At 40.5% G+C, this 24879-nt stretch overlaps 1 protein-coding gene across 1 annotated transcript in view; it reads right to left on the reverse strand.

Annotated features, from left to right (window-relative positions):
* Positions 1 to 24879, reverse strand: part of hspg2 (heparan sulfate proteoglycan 2) — a 148022-nt gene that overhangs the window by 84186 nt on the left and 38957 nt on the right. The window contains 3 exon segments of the mRNA XM_042491785.1: positions 5885 to 5944; positions 17451 to 17510; positions 18565 to 18694. Of these exon segments, the coding sequence (XP_042347719.1) occupies positions 5885 to 5944; positions 17451 to 17510; positions 18565 to 18694 (250 nt within the window).

Genomic DNA, 24879 nt, shown 5'->3' on the forward strand with positions numbered 1-24879 from the left:
CAACTGGCTGAACATAAGGCACTCAGACGTGAATAATACAGAAACCGCTGTTAATTCCCTTCGTTTTAACTTCAAAAACGTTACAAGCAGCTGTTTGGATTCACACCTTATAAGTCCATTTGCTCTAAAGTGTCCCTGCGTGAAACCAGAAAATTAATAAATTGCATGATCTTGCTCTCTAATCATTCTGCAGAAATGTAGCGAAAGGAAAGACGGCCCCTCATACAAACAAATCCACCCAACTGCCACATATGTGGGTTAGGACTGACCAGTTAGTTTTTTTAATGCACTGGTGACTTTTTAATTTTGGGGCAATTTTGCTCCATAAAAACTAGTCTTTAAGACTAGTTGAAAGAAAACATCCAAAATACACATTAACTTGTTTTAGTTCATTTCTTTTCTGAAAATGTATACAAAAGGTGCATTTTCAATAAAATAATGCATTTGCATGTTTTAATATAATAATTAAAAACACCTGTTATCCAAAATATAAATATCTAAATATCAGTTATCAGCTGGGAAAGTTTCATGGTGATATTTAGAGAAAAAGAATTTTAGCCTTTTCATCTATAGTGTCTTTTTTTGTCTAAAAGTTTTAACATTACTTATGTTTAAAGGCCATTTTCTCATTTTTTTCTCATACTCTGAAACAGAAATCGCCTCTAGTGCAACTTACATTAACCAGACTTTCCAATTTTATTTGTGTCTATATTCTGAAGTATTTTACAGAGGGATTTGTTCATAAATTATTATTAGCCTTATTTATGACATTTTATTCCTGAAAATATGACAATTATTTTCTATGGTTTATGATGAGATAAAAGAGATATCCAAAACTATGTTTTAAAAAACCTTTGACTTCAATATGTCAACAAAATAAGGAATTTTGAAGCTGGCTTTATCCCATGCTCAGATTTATATTCTGGATTTGTATGCAGATTGGGGCATTTTTGATTAGATAGTGGCTCAATCACAAATTTAATCACAATTCAGAAAACTTGTGATACAAAAAATAAAGGTTTTGATGTATAAGAAGTGTCACTGTGATATCTGTTTGTTACTAAATAAACGTTTTTATCTGATATATAATGCTGATGTCATTCTGATTTATTTAAATGCTTTGTAGGAAAACATTTTTGTACAATAACACCTAATAGAATAATTAAATGAAGGTTTTATGAGGTTTTATACATTAATAGTGCCACTAACATGCTCCATGGCACAGCTCTCCTTCTATATCAATGTCAGTTTCAATCTTACATCTCAAAAACATTTTGAATTTTATAGGAGCAACTGCTGTGTTGACGTTTGAGCAAAAAAAAAAGGATTTATTCCACTAATCAATTTTTCCACTCCAGATATAGACTTTTGAAGCATTGCCAATTCTAAATATAACTACCTGTAGAAAACATCTTGATGAGCTATATGAGTAACTCATTATCAACAAAAATGTCGGCTGTATTATTATAATCCCAATGTCACAGGCTTAGCCCATGAAACTTAAAATAGCCCCGGCCCGCAGGGTGCCGCGTTCTCGCACTGCTGCCAACACTTTGTTAGGACCTTCCTGCCAGCCTCTGATTTCAGACTGGCAGTGTGGGTTTGGGGAGGAAGTCAATATTTGTACTGTTTCTTGCAGTCAGATGCTACCTAGCGAGCCAAAAGCAAAGAGTCATGTTCTAAGTAAGCATCTCCTCAGCCTCTAGTTAAAAACATACATGCCCAAATATGTGCAAAACTATAAATCTGCTCACACACACACACACACACACACACAGCGTGCAGAAAACACTCCTGTTGTAAATTGTTTCCTCCCTTTCTTTTCTCCTTGGATAATCACTCGACATGTGAACACTTGACATCAGACATTTATCATTCCTTACCAGAAGCTACTTAACAGCGATCAACCAAAAGATTAAACTCAATAGCGACTGAAGTGAATAATATTGATCATCTTGTTACAATGCAAAGTTCTGCCAGGAAACCTCTGGTCCTGGTATCATGTGGATGCCACTTAACGTGCGCCGCCCACCCAAACGCTGTTGCTCCTGATCGCAGTGACCTCCTACGCAGGAAAATGCATCCTGCCAAACCACACAACTGTTGAAGAATTGCCCGAGAAATGTGAGCTCTGCTCAAGTTGTCGACTTGGCCTCAGAATTCCCCAAATCCAAATCTGCCCCCGTTGGCCCCCGTGAGCATCGGCTTCATTTTGAGCACAGAAACCCTTTCACATTGTTAACTATGTTAGCACTGCTAGCCATGCTGACTCTTACAGCACTAACAGAGCTAACAATGCTAGAGGAGCTTTGCGGCTCAAAACTGAGCCGCTTGCTCACCGCTGTTAGGTTGGGAGAGGGTTAATGGTTGGCTAATGGTGGACTGCATGGTGCTGCTAGGTAGCTAGTACCAAAACTGAGTGGTGCACAGTGCAGTAATAAACTGAACTTTCTGCGATTAAACAAAGCGAGCACAAGATGATGTTTAGAAAGGCACTTTGTCATAACATTCTTCTTCTTTTACTGTTCTTATACTTATAGTAGCAGTAGATAGTATTTTAATACTAAATAATGCTTGTTTTATGTATTACTTTTAATGTCTTTTAAATCTGTATTGTTGTGATGTCTTATTTTGCAATGCTGAATTTTCTCTCCACACAACAAATTTACCCTTGGGTACAAAAAAAGAAAACTTTAACAAGCAAAATTAACCAATGGACCATTGGAAGTGTAAACTGTCAGATATATAACACAATATCACACACATAACACAATATATCACTACACTAACTACATTGCAAAAAGGTTGTTTGCTGCTTTATTAATGCTTAAAATCTCACATTTAGAGCACAAAGATTTTGTGCTTCATTCTGTGGCTCCGTGCTCTCTGTGTCAAAGGCCTATAGGGAGCCGTGCTGCTTTACGCTCCACTGCCTGAGCTCTGCCTGGTAAACAGCTGTCCTCTTTAAACACTGTTAAACTCTCTTTCCTTACACACAGCACTGGCACTACGAGACATCCCATTCCTGGTGAGCAAAAGCCACATTTATGACAAAGTAAACTGAGCGCTGCCTATGAAAACACACAGTGAGGTGAACATGTAACGACAGAACTGCAGGCTTTGGCACAGCCTGGCAGGGCGCCTGAATGCTTGTTTTACAGCCTGTTACTGTCAGACTTGGAGAAATAATTGTTCGGGCTGAATGTGGACCCAGAAGACAGGCAACATCAAAGTTAGTCATCAAAGCGCCTCATTTGACCCGCATATAATCTAATCACTTGAGTGGGTATTTGCCGCCGGGTCAACAGCAGCCCATAGCCCCAGCTCTCTCTGAGCTCGCCGCTTTGACGTTACAGACTGGCGAGTGTGGGACTGCCGCCGCCTCAGATCCTTTGATTAGAGTGCCGGGTTGTGCCCTGCTGCTAACGAGCGGCTCTTTTACTCCCCGCTCTCTTGTGCATCACTCAGTGCTTGCAGCGGGGGGGAAGTCCCCTCGTCAAGCACCGCCACCGTCAAGAGTGATGAAATTGTCAGACGAGCAAGTGGGACGAAAAAAAAAAAAAGTGGAAAAATAGCATTCCACACTCTTAATTCACAAACTTATTTAGCTATTAAAGCTGTTCAGCAGAACTGTGGCGGCTTTGTGCAACGGGCCCCCTCTGAACACATGGAGGCCTACGCAGAAGACAAAGACTTGATTGAGCAGCGAGCCCAGCCTGTCCTTTAAAGCCCAGCCGCTTTGGGCTCGACCTTCAACCCCCAAGGCTGTGCCCACGGCATCGGCCCAGCACCATCCGAGTCATTTTGAAGGAATCTAAAAGAACATGGCCCATACCACATCGCCTCAGCTATCCAATCAAAAATCTTTTATAATACATCTTTTTTTCCCTGCATGGGGTTTTCCTCTTTTTCTCTCTCATTTCCATCTATTTCTAAATATTTCTCTCTCTTTCTTTGTGTAATATATTCATATGCCAGCTGCCCCTTTTTCTCAGCTTGTAGACTGGACCCCCGCTACTTAACCCTTTTGCTGGTGGCCTGCCAAACAACTCTGTCTCCGAGTCCACTCATTGCCCTCTGGGGAGCTCTTATGAATAACTTCTGGCTTCACTATTAAGCTTGCCCCGTTGTGTTCTCCCACAGCTTGCAATATAAGCATCAAAACCCACCATTGTGTATCACAAAGCTCATTTTTACTCTCATGTTGTAGCGACTCTGCTGAACAGCTGGTTCGTATCACTGGGACGAGCCATCTGCATGAAATTACAAAAAGCACTTTTCAAATTAAATCGTGGTACACGTTTTTGCAAGTGTTGGCTGTCCGCAGAGATGAGCAGAAATGTGAGTCCAACATATCTTGACAATATGTTTTCAGCTGGAAATCTAAACGTTGTCACTTGAGCGAGATGAACTCTGCTGTGGTCTCCATCATTTTGCTGACCTTGATATTACCTGTTGTGCATACATGCATGTTTGTTTACAGAAGACCGTCATCAACAGTTTTGCTAATATCATGCTATAATAAACAGCAAGGCTAATTATAACACTTGGGCCCAGCAATTCTTAATTTCTTCTTTCTCCAACCCACCTGAGTGCGCTACTGCAAAGATATATAGAACAAAACTTTAAAACTAACACAGCGTAATAAATGCAAATATTTTCTCCTGACTAGTTTTGTTGCAAACTTTTATTTATTTCATATTGATTTTGTGTAATATTGAATTGTACTTAAAAAGGCCTCATAAATATAAAATGTGCATAGTATTTATGCTGTGTGAGAGAATTAATGTGGGGATCACATGTAAATATATGAAGGTCTTGGAAAACTTATATTTAAATTTAGCTTGCTTATTCATTTAGGTTTTTTTTTAACTTGTTTTATTTCATTAATTTATTTTTTAAGTATTATTTTTTGTATTTCATTTTTTTTAATTATTTGTTTGTTTCTTCCTCCCTCATTTTGAAAAAAATCAGTTCTTGAATATAGATTACATTATTATAAATTATAATACAATTTTAATCTCTATTATTACACGCACACATGACACTATATGTCATGGCTAGATTGCTGTAGACATTTGTTCTCAGGGAAACGATAAAAACATGATTTTAATTAAAAAAAGAAAAAAAGGAGAGACACAACGTGGCTTTCTGGTAGCCTGCAGCTGCACTTCTGGAGTCGAAGAGAAATTGTCCTAATAACTGTTAAGTCAGCAAACTTGCAATGAACCAAAAAGTCCACAGTTTGTAGTTTTATCTCCAACAACTTCATCCTGCATTTTGTAAATCCACCAGCAAAACGCACGGCCCCACGGCCGTCCGTCCCTGAAAGCAGACTGCAGAACATCCTCCCGAAACATACTATCAGTCGCAAGAGGCATCACTTTGTTCTGTTCTTGTTGGCCAAACGGAAGCTTAAAAACCAACCATTGCATGTAACAAAGTGCATTTTCGTACTACATATGTTGCAGTAATTCAAACAGCTGGTTTGCATCATTGGGATGGGCCATCTGCATGAGGCTAAAATGACAAATAGCACTTTAAGTTTTGTAATTCCAACATATCTTGACAAAGATGATTTCAGCTGGAAACCCAAGTGTTGTCACTCGAGCGAGATGAACTCTATTACTCGATGGAACAACCCCATCATTTTCCGCTGGCATCGGAAAACACTGGGAGACGCCTGCGAGACACTTGGAAAAACAGACCCGCTGGACTCAAACACTGCATGCCCAAGCTGAGTCTTCCTTGGAATGTTATCTGAGAGTGTGTTTGGAAATGAGAGTGCATAACTGAGCGGAGCAGGTGACAGGAGAGTGTGCCAAAGACAAGAGAGAGAGGGGGGACTGCAGGATAAAAAAGAAACAAGTGCTTAAGGACTTACTGTAGTCTGGTTCAACTGGGCTCTGTATGTTCCCCAGATATGAAGAGTCCAACCAGTGAGCTATGAGCAAGCGATGAGGGGCAAAGAGCAAAGAGCATGAAACAAGGGGGGGACGAGAGACGTAGCGTGCAGGTCGACGGGGCACAAACAGGAGCCAAAGGTCAAGGATCAAACAAGAAAAGCGACACAAGGACCAGGGAGGAGGATCGAGTTAGCCAGGGCGGTGCGGAGAGGTTAAAGTTTCAGGAGAGTTAGAAAGGAAATGATTGGAAGCGAGGAGAGAAAATAGAAAGTGACAATCAGACAGAGACCATAAGAGCTGTCTTAAAGGGATAGTTCAGATTTTTTTTTGAAGTGGGGTTGTATGGGTTTATCATCCATAGGCAGTTTATTACAAACAGTAGATGTCAGTTGGACAATAGAGAGAAACATGGGAGCTAAGCAATGTAACGCTGTGGAGGGGTCGGCAACATAACTTATTGTAGCCGCTTAAAACAGTCTCATCAGATTATTTTAAGTATGCGCTATATTAAGGGCACTTTCATTGCATCATCTTCATGTCAGACAGTGATTACAAGCAGGAAAATGAAGCTGTTATATCGCTGTCGTCAAAGCCAGACTCCACTGAGGAAAGTAGCGATTTAACATCGCTGAACACAGGAGCTGCTGGTCTACTGTTGCCTCAATAAGTTAGTTTGGTTGTGTTATTTTGTGTCATTGGCTTTTAAAAGGGTTAGTTTAGATTGACCAAAGTCACACAATAACACTTACTAGTTGATCAAAGCAGCGGTAAACCAGCAGCCTGTGTCCTTTGACAAGAGCATAGATGGTGAACCGGAGCTGTTAAGCGTTTCCTCGTTGAAGCTGGTTATCCAACAGCAAAGTAAAACTGTGAATATAGCAGAGACTTAGACTGGTACTGATTTTTTTAAAGTGGAACTTTTTTTGGGTAGCTGAAATGCATTTTTTTAGCTGACCCCCATCTATAGCAGTACACTGCTAATCTCAGTGATACTGAACTTACGGCCCACAAGCTAAATCTGGCCCTGATCGGATGTCAGGTGGCCCCCAAACTATTTTCTAATTCACAATGAAAGCAAAGTGATTCACAATGGGAATCGTTTTTGTACTTTTAGTATGAATAAGGTTACAGTTTGCATAAAACAGCATCAAAATAGAGCTTGTTTATCAAAAAAAAGCACCACTGGAGGATCCCCTCCCGCCGATACAGGTCCTGACTAAGCTCCTAATGTTCTTAAAACGTCCTAAAATCCTTTGAAATGTCCTAAAGTCCTAGAGATGTTCTGAAATCCAATAAAACATCATAAAATCTTAGAAACGTCCTAATATCCTGACTGGCCCCTGGTCTCCTGTCATTTTGCAAAAGTGGCCCCCAGGCAAAGCAGGTTAAGTAGTTTCTTTGTCGGACTCCAGCCTGCTTCTCCACACTGGGGGCGTGCCGTTTGACATCTATGGTATGTGATACATTGTCTATGGATATGTACCCTCTACAACCCCACCACAAAAAAATCTGCACTATCCCATTAACAGAAACAGAAAATCAGGAAAAGTCACAGAGTTGCAATACATGAGACAGAAGACAGAATATACTGATCTGCATGAAATTATGTAAAATAGACAAAATAAATCAGCCAACACAACAGCAGGAAATGAAAATAAAGTTGTCATCGCAATTTCTATGAGAAGCTAATAATGTCAGCACCAATTTCTTGCTATCAGCTGTCCCACTAATCATTACCATCCTCGCGTGGTGGTTAGTCAGTGGGACAATGCATCCTGCGGTTTTTGTTGACTAATGACTTCAACCAGCGTCAGTCTGGAAGCACACAGGAAGTCTGCTTGCATGACGGCGTCAAGGAGGAAAAGATCAGAGGGCATCTCTTTTGAAATGACTCGTTCCAACAGAACAAAGAGGATATCCTACCAACCAAACACACACTTCCACGCGTCGCTCTTCACATGTCTGCTGTCACACACACATACACACAAACACACACACCCAGGGGCTTTGCAGAGACGCAGGGAGGAGCTGCTTCCTGTTTTCCCTCCCAAATGGAAAGAACTAAGCAACATTATAACCATTTTTTTTTTTTTTTTTTACCAAAAGTTAGGCCCTCTGCACTGGCACGGGCAACAATGACCATGTTCTGTTTTGTGGTGACTCATTCATTCTTCCACTGCTCTGGATGCAGTTGCACCATGGGGCATGCTCTGAAATGTCAGCTGAGGAGGCCTCTCGCTGCTCTGAGACAAAGACGGGTTTTAGGAGAGGGACTCTCGTGGAAAGAGTATCTGTTCACTGTCTTTCAGTAAAAAGGAGACTGTGTTATCTTGTTTATAAATGAGAAATATTTTTTATCCATTAAAGCGTGCTGATGAGACAGATTCTCATACTCCGATCCAGATTCTGAATGACTCCACTCCTTAGACCTCGACAGACGGCAGTAAACAACAGCTCCTTCATAATCAAGTGGGTGTGCTGGATCCAGCTGTTTTACAGCTGCATATACAAAAAAACACATGGCTCCTGATACACCATTACTGTCGCTGTGGCACGTCTTTCAGAGGACAGGAGATACAGAAAAAATGGTGGAAAGTCTTTCTTTTAGATTGAGTGTAACTGCTGCCGAGGCCGGTCACAATAATTACCTTATCGACTTATCGTATGATATATGGACATGATTGACCATTTTGCTGACCGCAATCTTGCCAATTATTTGGACTGCAACTAAAAATAATCTTCAGTTTGAACTAGTCTGGTTATTTAGATAATTAATAAATTGATAATTCAGACTATAAAAGGTAAAAAAAAAATTTTTACTTGAAAAATTACTGTAACAATTAACATTTCTCAAATTAGTTCGATTTTCTTTAAATTAACTGAACGATTAATCCACTCTACCAGTCGTGTTTACGTGTGTTTGTTTGTAAGAATGTCACCAAAATTTTAGCCAACGTGATGCCAGAATTAACAGCAGGGTCTTACAGATCATAAGAAGACTTGGGCACAGCCATTCTCTTTTTTTTGTCTCATAAACACCTACTTGTGGGAGTCCAAAGCAAAATAAAACGACAATTCAAAGATGACAAAGTGTAGCTCACAGGTGGCCTGTAGGTGCACTTTTGGAGGAGAAGAGGCACAGTCTGATAGTCAGCCCCTGAAAACGAGCCAAAAAGTCTGCTGTAGTTTTACCCTCCAACAACTGCATCCTCCTCTCCATAAATCCACCAGCAACACTGGCACACTGGCAGTATTATGAAGGTGAGCACAGTGTTTCCTGGGCTTCACTGAGCTTGTCTATTAGTCGAAAAAGTCATTTTTTGGGTGTCATTTTGGGTGAATCCTTTAAAGGCAGCATACATTTCAATGACAGTGTATGCTATACATATTTACAGTTATTAATAATTATTATTTAGCAGTTATTTGAAATATTATTTAATTTAAATTAATTAATACTTTAATAAATGCTATTTTCAATTCCAATTGTTAAGAGCGTTCATTGCTCTTTAAAGGTTGTAACTGTATTATTATGCTAATATATCATCATTGAATCAGTTTCATAAAATGGTCTCGAAATGACAAAAATATCCTTTATCAGAGTTATTTCTGAGACAATATACTGTCCAATAAGCAGTTATTGTAACAGGCCTGCAGCTGCTGTGAGCAGCTACAGTCATTTGAATTGAAAGCTGCAAACTAAGCAAAAACAGTTTAAAGTCTACAAAGTCCAGCCAGGAAACAGCTGACAGAAAAGTTGCCCTACCCAAACCCTCTGAGGCCCCCCCCCCAGAAGAACAGTGACCCGGACCAATCAAAGCTAATGAAATATCCGCTACTTCAAAGGCTGCAGATATGTTGTGATCCTTGTCAGAGTCAGAATGGGAGTTAGAGCCGGAGCTTCATTATTAATCTCCACTATGATCGCTGACTGAAACAAGGCAGTCACTGTGTGAGAGCATGAGCACACAGAAACACTGGAGAAATACTAAGCTGCTATTGTTTTACCTATTTGCTGCTATTTTTATTCTTAAGTCAATGATTTTTATTTGTATTAACTTCAGGTTTTAAGGTTTGAGGGACAGCCAAGGCATTGACAAATGACTTTAAACTTGTCACAATAAACTACTTTCATAAGATGACATATTGTCTCAGAAAAATTGCGAAAAACTACATTATTTTCATTTTGAGACCGTTTAATGCCACTGATTTACTGATAATATAATAGCATAATAATGCAAATACACCCTTTCAAAGAGAAACACACTTTTAATTCTTAATATTAAGACACTGGAATATGATTTTAAAAAAAAACATCTTTCTTAAAAAGTAATTAACACTTGGTAATATAAACAAGAGAGTATGATTAAAATTAGATTATCGTTAAAGGAGCAGCTCAACATTACTTAATGAGACTAAATAAAAAATGTGGCCAACAAAAACATAACCAAGTAATGCCTCTTACGACCAATACGCAAGCATCGCGAAACTCCAGGAAAATCGCAATTACCTCCATAATCAGGCCGCTGTGCTACAGTCGGCTCCTGAGGATGGACGTCCTGGGAGCCGTTTCCTGGTGGATTTACGGAGTGGAGGAGGGTACAATTACAAACGATGGACTTGTTGGCTCACTGTCAGGGGTTGGTAAGTTAAAGACAATCAGCACTGTGCTTCTTCCACCCCAAAAGTGCAGCTGCAGGCTACCGGTGAGCTACACTGTGTCATTTTTGAGGTGATGTTGTTTTTTTGTCTTCAGACTCTCGCAAGAAGAAGGGCGTATAAAGAAAAGAAGGAAGAATCGCTGCGCCCAAGTCTTATAATGTCAGGAAAACCCTGCTGTTTATTATGGCATCATGTCGGCTAAAATATTGGTGATAATCTTGTGAAAACAAACAAGCATTTAAACACAACAGTCAACAAAATAATCAAGGTCATGTCAGTTATCATACTGTAGGTCAATAATGTAATTATTATGACAAGAAATACCTCTCTTACTTATTGAACGAAAAAAATGAAGAGAGTAACATCTTTTAACAGTAAGAAAGTAAACTCATGTCCTAAATATATCATCCAAAAGAAAAAAAATAATAATTAATAATTCCCAAGAGAGACATTACTTGATATGGATATTCTCTAGTGTTCAAACAGGAAGCTGCTGATCAGCTGTGGGCTGTATCCAAATAAACACTCAGATCTGGGAAAACTACAGGACAACTCAATACCCTGCCAATAACCACAACTTCTAATTCAGTATTTGTTATGTGACACAACAAACCATTTTCCTCTCTCCACTTTAAGATATTCTCCTCCACTGCAGCATAGATTATAGCGAAGGCCCTAAAAAATAAACAGATGGATCAGTTACAAGTCTGTCCTTGAGGAAAAAGGGATCATTCAGCCTGCCGCTCACACGCGCTCTCTTTCAATGAAACCCTCCACAACTCATTCCCAGAGAGGAGCGGCACAGGCGAGTTCTCCAAGGCAACGCATTTGTTATTGGTACAACAGAGCGTAGCATCGCGGGGCAAGGTGCAGTAATGAGCTTCAAGTCTGAAACTTAGTCCAATCAGGAGTAGTCTCTCAGAACAATGTGCTTTACACATACTCACTCTGTCCATTAACTGTTTGTGAATGAAGGCTTTTATCAGCCAAAGTTACTTTAGAGAAAGGTTAAAGCAAACACCTCCTCCAATGACAAAACCCTGGTGTTTTGTCTGCATTCGCTCCCACAAAGGGGGTGTGCCATCTGATCATAATGTGTGTCAAGTTTCTGCTGTACTCTCAGGTCAGTGTGTGACCACCTTGAGGGCCCCAAGCAGTGCAACTACAAAAACCTCACCAAAATAGCTGCAGCTGCCAGCACTTGTCCCTCTGTGTAACTACCCAGGAGTCTCCCAGCATGTGACACACAGGGACAAACAAACACACAGTGTCATGAGAGCCACATCTCACAAACTGCCCATGCAAAAGGCAGAAACACTGAGTGGGTGGCCCGGCTGCGTCCAAAGTGACAGATAGGCTACATTACCCTGATGTATTGTCCACTTATGCTGCAACATCTGTTCTCTTTTAGAGATAACAAAAGAATATGAATCTGGATTGTGTTTTTTCTGTAAGCACTCACTTGCAATTGATGTTAAACCAGCTGAGGCTACACAGGAATGTAGACACCTGTCTGTGAGTCGGTGAGTCAAGGACAGCTTGACCCCCACGTTTACGCAAAACGTCCTTGCACACAGAGCACATTTCTCTTTCTGCTCATTCTTCCTTTAAATTAGCATGTTTATTATCAAGATGTACCGGAGCACTGAGTACATCAAAGGTAGCTTGTGAAACTTTACAGTGAAATATACCTCAAGAAATAAAGTTAAAATTCTTCTCTCTACTGTATGTGATCACAATTTAAAAGTTATCATCTAACTCAGATAAGAACAGCAGCCATAAATGTCTGCAAATTGGGAAAACAATAAGAGTTTTGGAGCTCCTTAACCTCTGGGTAGAGGGTCAGATCAGCCGCCACATAACAGGGAAAGTAAATGACTGTTATTTTCTTGAGTTGTTTTTGTTATTTTTTTGGATAGCTCTGCCATCCATCCATCCATTGTCATGCACTTATCCGAGGCCAGGTCGCGGGGGCAGCAGGCTGAGCAAAGCACTTCAGACGTCCCTCTACCCAGCAACACTTTTCAGCTCCCCCTGGGGGACCCCAAGGCGTTCCCAGGCCAGACAAGATATGTAATCCCGCCAGCATGATCTGGGTCTGCCGTGGTGCCTCCTACCCGTTGGGTGTGCCCAGAACACCTCCAGCTGGAGGCGCCAAGGAGGCATCCTGATCAGATGCCCGAACCAGCTCAAATGGCCCGACGTGAAGCAGCAGCAGCTCAACTGCGAGCTCCTCCTGTGTGTCTGAGCTCCTCACCTTATCTCTAAGGCTCTGCAGACCCGTATATTTGAGGTAACACTTGAAGCTCATGTCCTTGTCTTAAAAGTCATGTCTGTCACGTCTCTTTCAGTTCCACAATACCGGATCCAATTTAAAATCACACACTGGAGCAGAATAATGCCGCCATCATTTGGTTCTGTGTCAATATGCAAAGGAGGAATTAAGAGGGTCTTAGTTGCAAATCGGTGTAAGAAATGCTTAAGTCTCATTTATCCATTTGAATGCGCAGAACTTTCAAAACAAACCATTAATAAAAACAGTAATTTTACCTCGCTGAACACTGGAGCTGCTCAGTTGGTAGTTTGATTGTGTTAGTCAGGTCTGATTCAACAAAGTCACACAATAACACAGACTAACTACAGATTGTTTCAGTAGTAGCAGCTCTATCATTCAGCGACGTGAAATAACTATTTGTGGTGTAAGTGTTTCTTTAAAACACACAAAGTAAGAAAATATAAGAAAAAAATCTTGCTGCATCCTTTGCCTGTCTTCAAGGCGGGGTAACATTGGGAACAACTAGTCCTAAAATATTAATTCTCAAGCTTTTCATCCAAAATTAGCACTGGGAAAAATTTAACCCCTGCAGACTCTTATCTTCCCCATTTCTAAGTAGAGATGGTAACATTTGTTTCCTTGGTTTCTAAACAAAGTGGCCAATATCCTTGGTGCAATGGGAATGTCTGTAATGGGGCCTGCAGAACAGGGACAGGCTCTCACAGACGAGATAAGTTGTATTTTGTCTCCCAGAAATCTCTTTAGGGATCTGAGTGAGTAGGTCAAGGCGAGAGGTTTGGAGGACATGGGATGCAACGTTCATATCTCTGGAGGAGATTGCAGACAATGATTAGAGGGGATAAAGAACAACAATGGACAAAAGAAGTTCAAAATAGGCTCATCTTGACAACAGTTTAAGCTCCAGATGTTTTTTACAGCCTGAATGAGGCTCAGACAGTAGGAAATGGGAATTCCTTCACCATCGGCAAATAGCACAACAGGAAACGAAGCATAATGGGGGCAACTGAGACACCTACGTCTACTACTTTAAAGTAGTGGAGGGGGAAGGAAGGCAGAAACTTGGGTTTGGACTGCCAACAGGACAGAGACACTCTAAAATGTATTCAGCATTCAGCGCAGGAAACCAAATTTCCTTCCCATTGCTGTCGTGCTCACATCTATAAATGGAAATAGACTGCTTCATCCAATCATAGCTCCATGATCGCACTGAGCTGAATGTCTAAACACCTCTGAGATAAGACAATGTATTAAAAAAAAGTTTCGCATCATCTCAGCTTCTTGTTTAATTGCCACATTAAAGCAATGTTGACCTTTAAGTGGTTACAAAAGCTGGAAAGTTTATGGAAACAGCTGCAATAAACCAAAGTAATGGGGAATGTTTGAAGGCGCATGTCGCACCACAGGACATTAAGAGAAAAGATTTTCCCATCTTGTGCTGTCAACAAAGCTGGCTTTGTATTCTGTGACTGTTTTGTTTTTGTACATTTGCATGTGCAAAACTGACCCGAAGGTTCGAGCACCCACCGGGAGACACACACACTTCAAAACAACCTCAACTTTGATGCAGGAGGTTGAAATAAAACTTTCATCTACTGAAATTATCTTCTGTTTACAAGAAAGACACTTTCTTAAAACGATGCCTTCATCAGTCAGTCTTTGTTGATATTAACTATTCTTCATCATTGTGCTGCTAAAAACTTAGTGAAACTTTAATTAAACCTTACAAGCTTGATCTGTCACAGTCACATGCTGTCAACACATTACACATTAATGTCAACATGTGCTAAAAGCTCCTCTGGCTCCTTTAACAACCCAAATTCAGCGAGGCCTCACAGCCGTGCTATTTCTGTGAGCGAGGCACATGATGCTCTGCGCCCCAGCTATGATGTCAGCTCGCAATGCTGCTACCAAAACAATTATTCTGCCATGATGTAATCAGCTTCGCCAACCTGTCAGATGCCAGCGTCTGGCACCAAGGACAAAGCAAGGAGCAGCAGACCTTTGTCTTAAAAAAGAAAATGATCTGACCCGTCAGGATATTAACATTTATCTGCTTTGGTAAAGGAATTTCCTGCAGAGGGGGAAATGGTAGGTATAATAATGTGAATGTTTAGACTGCCCAAAATGGCTTATACACAGAAAAATAAACTCTTTAAAAATCCAACAGTCTAGACTGATGCACCAAAAGTAAGTGGGATTTTGTTGAACATGTTGGCAAGTGATAAGCTGGGTTTATAGTTGTGCATTAGAGGGTTATGCCAAAGCCACAGCGGCATTAATGCAGCAACAGTTGAGTATCAGCATTAGTCCAGAGCCTGTTTCACACATGAGCTGCAAACTTCAAATTATACACACATTACCCCGAGGAGCTGTATGTGACAATCAAGTTTCCAAATCAGGTGGATCAGACTTTAACTTTACCCTCTGAAAGAAAGTTTTTTTTAATGTCTGATTATCATGTCTATCATGCAGCTTGCACAAAACTGGATGAAAACAAGGTCTAACTGGAGAGACAATGAGATTCTGGGACTCCTTTAAAAGTCAAAGACAGTAAAAGTCATCAGACAAATTCAAGGAGCAGCAAGAGGCTCAGATATTTATGACCAAATTACAAATTGGCCACGAGACCACTGTGTCAAAATCAAGTATTCCCATTAGGTCATCAGTCAATTATATATATTATATATATGTAACATGGAATCATAAAAGGCCAAATCCAGTGAAATGTGATCCTTTTACTGATGTGCTGTAATTAATCTCTTTTTTTCCTAGTCTTTCATTGCTGGCTGCTGCTTTATAACTGTCTATGTTTCCAAAGGGTTCTCTTTCATAGTTTCCCAAACAAGTCGGCTGCTTGGTTGCTCCTTCCAAAGACGGGCAGCGTTGAACTACAGCTACCTTTGAAATAGAAGTGATCCACAGCAGGAATGGGACAGCACCTCACATTCTCATTAACACACACTCATCTGAAACAGACAATCTACCGTTACGTGCTGCATATGTAAAAGGGAAACTCCTGATTCTCCAAAGTTCGTGAGAGAAAACGGCCTAAATAAATTATTACCAGTTGACACTCTTTAAGGAATATTTTGCCTCAAAATGGCCATTTGTATATCAACAGCTCAGCCCATGTTATGTAGAATTCAGGAAGATAACTGTTTTTCCCCGCATGACCCCACAGTGAACACAAAGTCCAAGGAACTGACAAAATTCCTGATGAATTGAAGTCATATGGGACCGCTTTTGACAACAGCAAAAACTTTCCAAACGGTACTATTTAAACACTCCTGCACCAAAGTGATAAGGTGCTTTACTAATTTAATTTTAAGACTGGCCAAAAGTGACATTGGTTTCTTTTAATGTATTTTTATTTTATTGTATTTTATTGATTTATTTTTTATTTCATTTTATTTCTTTTATTTTACTTTTTGGAGACTCCTCTCCATGTAGCCATGATTTAAAATTTGTATGTTTGTTTGCTGAACTGTGAATAGTTCTGTATTTTCTATTTCCTGACAAAGTAGCTATGCATAATTCAAAATCAGAAAAAAAGAATAACACTTTCGTATAAACAGTCTCATGCACAGATGAGTATTGTGCCTGCACTGCTTACATGGGAGTGTCTTAAAAAGCAAAAATGCATGTTTTTAGGGAGAGCATACGACTGGATAAAAAAGAATTGGATTATACTCCATGAGTTGTGTGAGGGTTTGTTAATGGATGTTTTGATATAGCTTCGCTTTTGTAAAACCCTCTTTACTTCAATTCATTTTGATTTTTTTCTGTTTTTGAATTCTTTGTTCACTGTAGAGGCATGCAAGAAAAACAAAGTTGTCTTTCCAAATCCAACATAGTACAGGGTAAGTAACCGATATTCTGATCACGTGGAGGGTGAAATATCTCTTAAGGTATCCTTGGTGGATAAGGCCAAGAAGCTTGCACGTATACTCAGTAGAAAAGTCAACTGTCAGTAAATCTTACAGTTGTTTTGCAGTCTCCAATAATGAAATCTAGCAACAGTAAAAAGAAGAAAAACGGACCGGGAACAAAATCGTAACCAGCAGCAGCAAACAACAGGCGTGATTAAAGAGTTAGACCGTCATGCAAAGTTTAATACTCTATTTAAATATTTTTTCCCCGGCTACTGTGCAGTGTGATATAGTGGGGTACCCGCATATAAATCCTTTTCGGGTCGATAAAATATAAGGGGGCTGGAGGAAGCCCAGGAGTGAACGGAAGGCAAAACAGAGGTGCTCTGCTGCAGCTTTTATTGTTCGCGGTGCTTTCATGTATCTTATTGTGCTGTCACCTCAGCCGCTGGTTAAAAAGATGAAAGAGGAGAGGAGATGTTTATGTCTCAGAGACAAAGCTGAAAGCGTGTGTTATGGCCAGACTCGGGCGAGCTGGGGAGGAGAGAGGAGAGGGTGTAGCAGGATGTGAAGGCATCATCATTCAGGCACAGGTAGACATCATGTACGAACACGCACACACCGCACACATGATGCATGAAGCAACTGAAGTCGAAGATGGGGGCGTTTTAGAGGGCAGAGTAATCTACCACACATCAGCTAGATTTTCTGGTCCCTTACTTGTGCTCTCGGAGACTGGAGGCCATGGTGTGCTTCCATCATCCTCTCCACTGGGCAGATCTTTGGAGACAGAAACAGAAGTTTGTAGGGAAATTGTCAATATGCAGACTTGAGGCCAGACGTAAATCAAGCTTAGTTCATTTTTTCAATGAAATACGTTTTAAATTCTTCCTAAATATTTGCTTCTGATTTCTATGCTGAGAAACATAAACACTGTATCACAAAAACAGCATTTTATCATTTAAAAAAGTGCAGCCTTTCTCTCTCTGAGCAACACAGAGAAACTTATGCACACTTCTAACTAGCAGGCTGTCCTACTGTAACGCTCTCCTTTCTGGTCTACCAAAGAATACAATTAATCAGCTGCAGCTAATTCAGAATTCTGCAGCACGAGTTCCTATGAAGACCAAAAGGAGAGCATACATTACGCCTGTTGGTTTTTGCATTGATTTTGAAATTCTTTCATTAGTTTATAAGGCGCTGCATGGTCTTGCAACAGACTACATCAAAGAGATGCTTTTAGTTTATGAACCAGGAGCCCCCTCAGATCTTCCTTCTCTTCTTTTTTAGCTGGTCGGCAGAGTAGAACTAAAACATTTCCTGATCCTGCTTTTAGTCATTACACTCCAAAACGCTGGAACAGCCTGCCAGAGAATCTGAGAGGAGCGGAAAATATTAATACTTTAAAACATAAACTAAAAACCTGTCTTTTCAGTCTGCCTTTTATGTAGTGCCTTACTATCAGAATGTATAGTTTTTATTTACTATATTTTTATTTAAGAATAATTTTTGCTTATTTCATATGTTTCTGTTTTTGTTTCTTTAATCAAACTATAAAGCACTCTGAATTGCATGTGATTGTTTGAAAAGTGCTATATAAATAAAATTTGATTGACTGATGTTAAGCGCAAATCCTGCAAGTTAGCGTTCACATGTAGGACGAAATCATCATAATAAGTATTCCACTGTGTATCTCTGAGCAACAGTCCCTCTTTTTCAGTTTAGGGATGAGTTAACAATCTAAGGAATGCATAATGAGAAACATCTCCCACGAATTAAGGGCAGCTGTCTTTGCGGTTTGTGGTTTGTGAGCCAGCCTCTCTGGCGAGCCCACCTCCTGAAGCTTCATCGGCAGCAAAGTCCTCATCGTCGTCCAGTAAGCTCAGAGACGTCTGGACATCTTTCTCGCCTTCCAGGTCTTCTGGCAGCGGGACCTCTCCCCACACCTTGGAGGCCTGAGTCACCTGCGGCAAACACAGAAAGATTTATAGGGGTTGAAGTCTTTGCTGAGAAAGGTTACACCCTGTGCTATACATGGACCCTGGAAGGGTGGAGGGAAAACAAAAGCTGAGACAGGAAACAGGGCATTGTGAAGTGTTTACTTTTACCATTTATTATCTCTTTGAGGCGTTCTCAAGAGTTTGCATGCAAATAAAAGTTCGTGATTTGAACAGAGTTCATTCAGAGCTTTAAAGGGGAACACCACCTAAATTATGAGTTCCATTATGTTATTTCCACGGCCTATAAAACTAACATCAATATTTGTGAACATGAGCTACTCTCTCTCAAAGCCATGTGATGTCATCGAGGATAAAGTCCAGAGCTGCTCCGTAGACAATGAATGGGAGCCTGATTTTGTGGACCAACGAAAGTTTGTTTCCTAATTCATTGTCTATGGAGCAGCTCCATGGACCGATATCAGACAGAATTGTGAACTCGTTACACTCGGTTTCCATCTTCAGGCTGACATTGTGTTCACTCTGACCCATTTCTGTAGGGGAGGCAGATTCCATTTTTCCTGATCAAGTCCTAGAGACTTTGTAAGCACTTTCTTTCAGTGATTATTGGTCAAATTAAAGATCTATTAATCAAATATTTGAAAAAACAAACAAACCTATTTCCTCAAACAAAGCTCACAGCAACATATTGCATATATTTTGACAGTATTGGGTAGGGTTCAGAAAGGAGGCGAAAGCGCAGAGAAGTGCCCTGAAGCCGACAAGCCGGCCACGAAGCTACATTGGCTTTCCAGAGAGTGGAAATTATCGTTATGTGGTCTATTTTCTTTTCCGTTTTATTTTAAAAGTAGTCAGTTTATTTTAAAAACAGTCACTGCTGTTTGTGATGTGTTTTTAAATGAAGAACGGAATCAGTTGTTGCGAAACAGAGAGTGAGAGGCGAGTGGACACACACACACACACACACACACACACACACACACACACACACACACACAGACCCAAATTACAATTTTATTATTACAGAAAGAGTTAAGTACCAAAAGAAAACCAATTTGGTACTGAAACAGAATTCAAGTTACCATCACCAGGGTCGCTGTAGGTTCAAATGTAAGCGACACTCTACCCTGTTGACAATGCTCGACAATGGCATTTGTCCTGTCCGCAGCACCGATTGGACTCATTGTAGTGGGCGGATTCCACAGTCTGGACCCAGGAAAGCGGTTCCAGACTTTATATTTGATGATGACAACACAAATTTGAGTTTTGGGGATTTGGGAGACAGTTGTTCATGCTTGTAATATTTTTGGACTTAGACCATGGATAACATGTATGAATTTTAAAAATGAGGAACGTTTTTTCACAGCAAAAATGTCCAAAGCAATCATCACAGTTTCCTGTTGAACACATTTCTGAACAGAACGGTAGAAGTTAGCAACAGATATCCACAGTTGACTGAATGACCCACATCGAGTGGACACACACACACACACACACACACACACACACACACACACACACACACACACACACACACACACACACACACACACAAAGCTGTGAAGGCCAGGGAAAGCAGCTGAGGTTGAGATCAGAATGACTGGATGACATAAATCTGTTAAAGTATGCTTTAAACTCCATCGCCCTCGGGTTAAACAAAAAAGAAAAAGAAAAACACCACCGGCTCCTCGTTCTGGAATTAGGAAGGAGTCTGTCACAGAGATATGAGGTCACCTCCAGGAGCACCAACAACACCCTAAATCAACGGAGCGCCTCAGAGGAGAAGTCGCTTCAAAAACTGTGATCATCACGTCATTTAGCATGTTGTATGAAAAGAACAATAGCAGAGCGGTAACTGAAGGATGGGACTGAGAATGCAGTGGCTGACCCCGGGCCACAGAAGAGTAAAATTTCATTCACCCCGAGCATACACAATACCAGAGCTGGAAATCAATCCTCGATATTTTTTTGATCAGCCCGTTTCTGATATAAATAATTTTAAACAGCTTTATTCAGGCCAAGGTCTTTCACTAATGGCCATATGCAGGATTTTAGAAATACTGAGGTCCGAAAACCGAGCTTGCTGGAAAATTGCTTTGATTTCCTTAATCAAAATGTATATTTTAAAACATTTGGAGGGCAAAAATTGAATAACAAAAACTTTTTAAAAAATACGTTAGTGGGCAGTAGCATTGCAATAATGTTTCTCTGCTTCCCTTTACCTGCTCCCTCTCTTTCATATCCTCTTATGTCTTCAACTTCACATTATTGTTGTTCTTTTTGCGCTGTGTCCTCTACTCTTTGTTTTTTTTAAACCCTCTATAGTCACTGCCTGTCCCTTTCTCTGCGACTTCTTAAAATGTATTACATTCAGCTTTTTAATTTCATCTTTGTGTTTGAGTTTGCATCATTTTGAACTAAAGAAATGTGTCTAAAACAAAACATAAACATGTGTATATCAATATATCATATACATCGATATATCAATAATTATCAATGCACAATACTGTAAAGGGCTTCAAGTCAGTCTTGCATATAGTACAGTTTTGCAGTTGCATGTTGACACACTAGCATTTGATAATTAGCATTGAACACAAAGTCCAGCTGGGGCTAAAGGAAATGTCTTTAGTGTTGCTGGTAATGCAAGCACAAAAGATTTTTAAAAAATATTACAATTCATTATGAGGGAAACACGAATGAGTGTACCAAAACTCATGGCAAACCATCTAATGGTTGTTGAAACATTTCACCAAGAACAACAATCGTGAACCTCATGGTGTCATCAAAGTCCTTAGGATTCCTCCTCTGGGGACCACGAATATCTACAAAATTTCAGTCCATCCAGAAGCTGCTGAGACATTTCAATCTGGACCAAAGTGGTGGATGACAGACACACCGTCATCGACATAACTAGAGCCGTTTCTGCTTTTAACTACAAGCAGAAAAGTGCTGTTTTGGTGCCAAAGTATTCTTACCAAATTAAGTATATCAGTGTACATTTTAATAAGCGCATCTTTGACAAAACCACATTAAGTCACATAACTAAAGACAGATCTGCCTCCACTTGTATTTCACCTGACAGACACACACACACTCTCAATGAGGAGACACAAAGCTCAGCCAGCCGCTCTCATATCTGATCATCTTGATAACGATCACTGTGCCAGCCCAAGAGGAGCACAGCGTGGGTCTATTATGTCCGCTCTCACCATCTCAGCACCCAGGCTGCCCAGACTCCAGCTATAAGTTTGGATACGAGCCTGGCAGGATGCCACCCCTGGCATTTCCAGTTGGCATGACCCGCCAGTTCGTATTTCCACCCAACTCTGTCATGGTGGTTTTCCCATTTAAATGGCTCCAGCTAATAAATAACTAGATCTATCCCCCCAAATCCTCTCTCCCCTGACTGAACACCCTTACAACAACAATCCCGGGCCACTTTCAAAAGGAAACCGCTGACTAACCAAATTCTTTTCAGTGGTGCCGACCAGCCAACCATCGGTGTGATCATCTCCTGCTTCCCACTCCCTTGGGACGGGGTATCATCTGGACATGCCATCTGGGCAAAAGCCACCACAAAACTTACAGAGTCGCCTTTGCTGAGTGAGTCCATATTTGCGCCTGATCTTAAAGCTAACATGTTGAGCTACACTTGTTTGAGAGAGCCGATCTGGCCTCATCTCCGGGACTGAATTTGCTTTCTCACTTTGCTACTGCATTCTAGATCCAAAAGCTGCTGTGACCTTTACTCTCAGTCCAGGAGTTGAGACACGTCTGGTGTGTTAAAGTTATCTCTCCCTTGAGATAAAGGTCTTGACCGGCTCGGTAATTCTTTGAACTCCGCCCCGCCCAGGGGACAGCGGCCTCTCAGAAAATCACCTCGCTCTAGTAACTTGTTGCGATTTTCAGGGAGACATTTGGCAACCAGGTAGATGCTTGAAAAAATATGGCATGCACACACACATAATGCACATGTGACGCGCAGACAAACACACACATTCCAGCCAAAAGGAATTCCACTGTTTACTTATGAATTACTCTGCTCACAATGCACAATGTTTGCCTTGCAGGATGAAGTTGTAGCAGCTCTACATAACAGAATCCATGGCTAATGAGTGACAGGTGACGCTATACAGAAGCCTGAGCCTTAAGTTTGCCCAGCTGTTGTTTAGCGGGACTGCATTTTGGTCCGTGAACAATCGATAAGCAATTGGACAGAAGCAAAACGTTCTGGAAAATGCCTGGTAAATGTAAAATTAGAGCCAAGATCCTTTCCGCCATCAGCTGTTGTTTAGCAGCTGGAGACCTGCTGTCATCTCTGCATCCAAAAACAAATGCTGGCTCCTAAACATTTCATTTCACAGTCACTGGCCATTAACAGCCAATCAGATTTCCATGCTTTTTTTGTTTCCTGAAATGGATAAGAATCTGATAACAGACACACAAAGCTTCCCAATTCTCCATGGCTTATATCTGTAAAACCACAAGAGCAAATGTCTTGTAAATGGTTCTTAGAAATGGCTTAATCCTTTATCCATTTTCCCTCTTATCTCACTAGGTGGGAGAAAGTTAAATATTTCATCATGAGAGTTTTAGTATACTGATAATGGTGTAGTAACTAATGTGGCATTCACTTTTCCATTAACCACATCTGCTGTACTTGAACTCGTCCTAACTGGTGCCTGCTGTATGTTGAGTTACTGAATGTTTAGATAGCATGCAAGAAATTATGGGAGACCATTTGAGTAATACACATAAACTCATTTTTCAGACTAGTTCATAAATGCTTGCATGAACACATAGTGATGGATGATGGAGCTGTGCTGAAACTTTTGTTATTGTCAAGTCAACTTTAGGGCCCTGACACACCAAACTGATTGCCGGCTGTTGGTCAATGTCGGACCATCGGTGAGTGTCTGTAATCCTAGTTTCTGTGGCATTTCCTTTTCGTTGGCACTAGTCGTCCCTTGTCGGCTTCTTTTCAGGCTATTCAGCTTAACTCAGTGAGTGAAATGCCTCTGATTGACAGCGCACAAGAAAAGAAAGTGAAGCGAGGAACGCAAACAAATGACTAAAAGTCGAGAGGGAGTGAGATCACAACAAACATATGAGCTAAAATTACGTTTTAGCCATTGAGCTCTTTAGCATAAACAGGTTATAACTGTTTGTTTCGGTTTCTCTTTTTGGATGAGGAAAACAGCCTAACACCATCTGCTGGTATGGAAAGGTATTTCCTCTTGTGCAAGTGCAAAACATTTGTGCTAGTTGGCTGTCGTCTTTGTGTGTCAAGTGCAACTTTTTGGCCAAGATACAGGTGACGTGAGGCGGCGAAGTGAGCCTTCATTGAATCTTGCCATTTGATGTTGGTTTGGCGTGTCTGGCCTTTACAAGAGTCCCAGACTGTCTATGTCAATCAGCCCAAAGCCCATTTCTTCCTACTAAAGACATCAAAGAGGAAACAAATATATGAATGCTAACAAAAATAGCATAAATCATTTCCTAAAACAGCTGGGCACAGTTGTTTTTAGCAAACATTACTCAAACAGGAGAAGATTATTATTTTCAGGACTTTTTTGGCATAAGTTTGATGCCTTAGTAAATATATGCGGTAGCAGAACAGTGTGTGTGGGATTGTTTTAAAATAAACTACACTTCCCAATGTTTGTTGGAATGAGGGAACAACAGTTTGCAACAGTTTACCTTATTTAGGCATGTTTTAGACTGCAATTGAGCTCTATGGCACTGAAATTTAAGCTTTATCGCTTGTTAGCGGGAGCCAGACAGTGATGATTTTGGTCTTTTCTTGGTATTTGTTGATAATAACAAAAATACACAAAATCACCAGAGTTAAGCCCTTGCATCAAAGTCAGATTCAGCTGCTCAACAGCATTCACATGCAACTTCTTCAAGAAGTCAAACCCAGAACAAAAGTACTTTGCAGGCATCAGCTTTGTGAGAAATATAACAGATACTATGACTTTGATATTTTCTCACTATTTCACTGCCAACTTTCCTCAGATGTTAGAGAATCTCAAATGCTGGAGTTTCCTGTAATGCAGCAGCATCACATCACTCAAAGACAAATATCTAAAGCCACTGGAATGGCCCTTCAAATGTACAAATACATAAATAAAAGTGTCCACAAACACACACAAACATGCTGTCGCACATGCAAACACACACCCACGCTC

This window comes from Plectropomus leopardus, chromosome 8 (genome assembly GCF_008729295.1).
Source record: "Plectropomus leopardus isolate mb chromosome 8, YSFRI_Pleo_2.0, whole genome shotgun sequence".
NCBI classification, from domain to species: Eukaryota; Metazoa; Chordata; class Actinopteri; order Perciformes; family Serranidae; genus Plectropomus; species Plectropomus leopardus.